This window comes from Ursus maritimus, unplaced genomic scaffold (assembly GCF_017311325.1).
Source record: "Ursus maritimus isolate PB19 unplaced genomic scaffold, ASM1731132v1 scaffold_1, whole genome shotgun sequence".
NCBI lineage: Eukaryota > Metazoa > Chordata > Mammalia > Carnivora > Ursidae > Ursus > Ursus maritimus.
Window position 1 is genome coordinate 105,291,116 of NW_024423343.1, and position 4,845 is coordinate 105,295,960.

General features: G+C 52.2%; 1 protein-coding gene across 1 annotated transcript; it reads left to right on the forward strand.

Annotated features, from left to right (window-relative positions):
• Positions 1-275: 275 nt before the first annotated feature.
• On the forward strand, positions 276-4,374 carry TEX51 (testis expressed 51). The gene is made up of 7 exons (XM_040636920.1): positions 276-420; positions 577-651; positions 890-979; positions 1,329-1,412; positions 1,997-2,018; positions 2,446-2,521; positions 4,345-4,374. Exons 1-7 carry the CDS (start codon positions 276-278, stop codon positions 4,372-4,374), a joined length of 522 nt encoding a protein of 173 aa, XP_040492854.1.
• The last annotated feature ends 471 nt before the right edge of the window (positions 4,375-4,845 follow it).

Sequence of the window (4,845 nt, forward strand, 5' to 3'; positions counted from 1 at the left end):
TATCAACCACAAGACCGCACAGCCATTTCTCTGATCTTCACAAGAATCGTCCCCAAGAACATCAGTGACCCCATTTTCAGAGGAAGATATTGAGACCTTGACTTGGGTCTGACACCAAAGCCTAGTTTTGTACCATAACGTTATGGCCCTCACCTTACCTGTGGAATTTACTTTTGTTCTGAAAAGAGAATGTGGTTTCCAAGGGAGGGAGTACCATCATTCCGTGTGGAACTGCTAGGCAGGGTGGTAAGAGCACAGAGGGAAGACCCTAAAAGATGATGCTTCTCCTGCTTGGCTGTCTTTTGCCTGCCATCAATGGGAAGAGCTGCCTCCACTGCTGGCCACAACTGCCTGCATTGATAGACTATGACCTGCAGATTCTTTGGGGCACCCCAGGACCACCCACAGAACTCTCCCAAAGCCTCCACTCCCTATTCCTGAAGACGAATTATGTCTTCCTAGAGCCCTGGTATCTTGGTGAGGCATAGCCTAGACACCAGGGATCAAGGCTGGCCCCTTTACCTGGCCTGGGATCTTACACCCCCAACTGCTCTTCATCCCACATCCCATTCTCAGATCATGACCATATGGAGGAAGCAACAGCCAAATTATTCAATTACGTAGATGAAGCCATCAAGAAGTTTCGAGATGGTGAGAAAGTCCCCAGGCTTGTGTTGACAAAACCCAGCCCCCCCAAGGCACTCCCAGAGGGCCTGCTGGCCTAGGGTGGGGATGTGTGGTGAAGAGTGGTGATAGACCCAGCATCTGTGTGCTCTATGCAGTTTCTGTTTGAAAAAACTGGCTTGAATTCCCAACCTTGAATTATGTAATTGTTTCCACCTATAAAATGTGGGTGATGAGAGCACCCTTCTCTTCCTCTTCCACTCAGATAAACCATCACTTCTGAAAGAGATTAATGTCAAGAAACAGGCATTTACTAACAGGCTGAATGAGATGTCTAAGATGCTGAAAGAGAAGGGTGAGAGGTGGAGCTGGCCCCTGCCCACCACCCAGCCCTTCACCTCCCCCAGGTCTGAGAAGAGCAGAGCCCAGTCTGCAGCCCCTTCCCATGGCCCTCCCCAGGAATCCCCACCCTAGCCACATATGGGTTGCCTGTCCACACCTTCTCCCAGCTCCCTTTCTTGATGATACCCCAACACTTCATGGCTCTGTCTGCCTCCCCCAGCACCTCAGTTTCTCTACCATTTCATCCTCCTGGGCAGCCTGCAACAAGTCCTGTGGTGAGTACGTATAAGGACCTAGGGAGGGGGAAGAGAGGTGAGGGCCACATGGCCCTGGTTAAGGCTCCTGCCCATCCCCTCTCACAGACCTACACTCCGCACTGGAGGTCATTAATTGTGCCAACTGCAAGACACACCTTCTTACCTGTGAAGACCCAACTGTCTGCCCAGGTCAGTGGCAGCCAGCCATCCTGCCTCCAACCTGCCCCCACTCCATACTGGGTCATTGTTGTCTCTGTTTGGATTGTCTTCCTTCTCTACCCAGCCCCAAGCTCTTCTTGCTCTCCATCCTCACCAGAGAACAGGGCAACTCCTGGGATTTTTTGATGTTGCATGTCCAACTTCAGAGCCATAAAGCCACCTGCCTCTAGGACATCTCTCCTGGAGGTCCCTCGGGCCTCAAAGCATATTCAAACATAACTCCCCCACCCCCAATCTGCTCTTCCCTCAGGGCCCATCTCAGCAAATGGCCCCACACAATCCCTAAGCCTCCTAAACCAGGAATTTCCTTCCCCCATATTCAATACATGCAATCACCAAATCTTGTTAAATAATTCTTAAATGTGTTGCCATATTTTCTTTGCAATATCCACCACCATTCTTCAGGCATCCTCACTTCTCACCTGGATTATGCCAACATCTCTCAACTGGACTCCCTGCCATTCTTGGCCACATCTTACTCAACAACTAAAAAACTTTCTCAAGGAGCAAATCTCCCTATGACACTCCCTATTTGTAGCCCAATTGCCCCCCAGATAAAGCCCACCTCTTCAGAAGGTCTTGTGCAAAGAGCCTCCTCTCACCTCCCACCACCCCTGACTCCTCCCCAGACACACTGAGCTGCTGACATGCTGTACATACAGATGACTTCATGCTTCTGTCCTTGAACATTCTGTGTTCTCTGCCTGAAGCACAATTTTATACTTGACCATAGGACCAAAACTGAACTCATACTTGTTTTTCAAAGTCCAGCCGGAAGTCTTATTTTGTAAGAAGATTTCCCTGACAAGCTCCCACACCCTGAGGCTCATCATCCTTCCTTGTGTCTCTAAAATATATGCCAGGTACACAGTAGGTGCTCAGTAAGTGTTTTTAAACAGATGACTGAGTGGACAAATAAAAGGAGGAAAGAATGTAGCCTCTCTGGGCCCAGATGGCCCTCATTGCCCCCCAAACACCTGGTTCTCCTTTTTCCACCCCCCAGCCAGAACCCGGAGTACCTTCGCGTGGGTTGTGAGCCTTGGCATTATTCTGCTTCTGGCAGCCATAGCTGGAAGTGGGTGAGTGACTCTCCAGCCCTAGCATCCCCAGGGAAGACAAACCTACTCCTTGACTAACCCATCTCCACCCTGTTTCCTGGCCCAGATGGTACATTTTCTGGCATGAGAAGAGGAGAAGGGAAGCAGAAAAGGTACAGGGAATGGAGACCCCTGCCAGAATGTAGGTCTCCCGAAGAGGGAAAGCTTGGGGTAGCAAGGCTGAAGGCCCCAACTCTGGCTCCCCAGGGTGTGACATCCAGAGCAGAGTGGGATCAAGCCTGGGGCTTGGGTGCCCCCATCCCCCCTTAATGTGAGCACACACCCAGGGCCAGGGGCCCAGGACCCAGTGCCATCAAATCTCCACAAGGTGCCCTCCACCTATAGCTGTCCTTGTCCCTCTGCCGACCCTCTCCCCACCACAGGCCACCACACTCCCTTACATATACAGACAATCAACATGGCCCTCCTGCTCTCTGCTCCTGGTTAGGTTCAGTCAGCAGGAGTTCAGAGGGACAGAGACAAGGGCATGCAGAAGGTTAGGGTGGAAATACCCTTCTTCTTCTCTTATCAGGAACCTGGCAGTCCACTGTCTGAACCAAGTTTGCAGGTGCTATCGGGAAGCTCCCTCATCTCTGAGTTCCAGTAACTGTCCCTTCCCTGACACTCTCCAGCCTGGGGTGGGAGCAGTTCTGTGACCCAAAAGACCACACTCTGCCTTGTGGTTTCCCTATGCCCATGCCTGGTAAATACCTTTCATTAAAACATCTTTCTACTATTCTGATGGACTGTAGCATTTGCTTCCTGTGGGGCCCGGACAGATGCAGCTGGCACTGAGAACTGCCCCATAAGGCCCCAAAGGGGCTTGTTCCCTCCTCTCAGCCTCCCTCTGCTGGCCTACCATCCTTCCCCTCCTGAAACACCCCTCTCCTACTGCTCTGGTCCTAACAGTGGCAACTCCACAGGCTCAGTCCAGCCTTACCTAATTCCAGCACCAGAGATGAAGGCAGAGATGGCCTGGGTCCCTGTGACCAGGTATTGAACAGAGGCAGTGAGAGGGCAGCTCAAGGACCAGGGACTAGCAGAACAGGCCTCAGAAAACAAGCTCCAAGTCACATTTACTTCAGAACCTCCCCCACATCCTGGCCAAGATGCCCACCTTGGGAACACCCAGGTCTCCAGTGGATCTGGTGTTGCGAGCAATGAATGCTTCCCTGACTCTGTCTGTGGTAGTGGGGTGGAATGGGGTGGAGGAGGGTGGAGGGAAGCGGCTTTACCTCCTCCTCCTCCTCCATCCCCATGTCCCTTTCCTTGTCTGCCCCTAAGGCTGCCAGATTAAGTGGAACCTCTGAGTCCTCCAGGCACAGCTCTGCCCTTTCCCCTCAACCTTGTGCCCTTCCTCACTGGTGCTCCCAGCCTCTTGTCTTTGGCTCAGGCTCTACTCTGAGACTAAATGGGACCTATCTGGCAACTTTGAAGCCACTGCCAGGCCCAGAGCCCTGGTCAGCAGGTCAACTCCTGGGTGCTGAATGGAAGCAGGTCTGGGAAGAGAGCTAAGGACAAGAAAAGCCCAGGACCTGGACTCGAGTCCTGTCTCTGATGCTAAGGTTCTGGGATCCCCCTTCTGCATCTGTTCCCCCATCTGAGCATGCAGGGAGGATGTTATGCTTCAGCCAGGTTGGTGTGCCCTGACCCTGGTGCCCACTGGATTCATATTTGCCTTCCTACATTTGCTCATGCTTTGGGTCAAAATATAATGCCCTCATCCCTTCCCCTCACCTCCGTCCATTGAAATCCTTCCAGGACCCACAGCCTAGCTCCTAAAACAAGCCCTCTTGTCTCCATAGGCCTTGCTGGTGGCCCTCTTCCAGAGCTAGTGCCCAGGCAAGACGTGACCTGACTCCAGTAGCACCACCTCACTGTAAGGGCTGCTCCTTTGGCGGGAGTGGGGGGACCGCAAGAGACTGAGGCAAGATGTATATAGACCATAAATGTCAACCAGGATAGGGAACCCAAAGCCCGAGGGTAACTGTGAGTCCCCAGCCATTGGCATCTCCAGCCCCCAGCCAGGGGGATACAGGAAGGCCCCCCTAAAGTGGTGTCTTCAGGGGCGCCTGGGTGGTACAGCAGTTAAGCGTCTGCCTTCGGCTCAGGGCGTGATACCGGCGTTATGGGATCGAGCCCCACATCGGGCTCCTCCTCTATGAGCCTGCTTCTTCCTCTCCCACTCCCCCTGCTTGTGTTCCCTCTCTCACTGGCCATCTCTATCTCTGTCAAATAAATAAATAAAATCTTTAAAAAAATAATAAAAAATAATAAAATAAAATAAAGTGGTGTCTTCAACTCTG

Coding starts and splice junctions, on each gene's coding strand:
- TEX51 (XM_040636920.1), top strand. CDS start 276: ATGATGCTTCTCCTGCTTGGCTGTCTTTTGCCTGCCATCAATGGGAAG. Junction 421..576: donor ACCCACAGAACTCTCCCAAA/GCCTCCACTCCC, acceptor TCCCATTCTCAG/ATCATGACCATATGGAGGAA. Junction 652..889: donor CATCAAGAAGTTTCGAGATG/GTGAGAAAGTCC, acceptor TCTTCCACTCAG/ATAAACCATCACTTCTGAAA.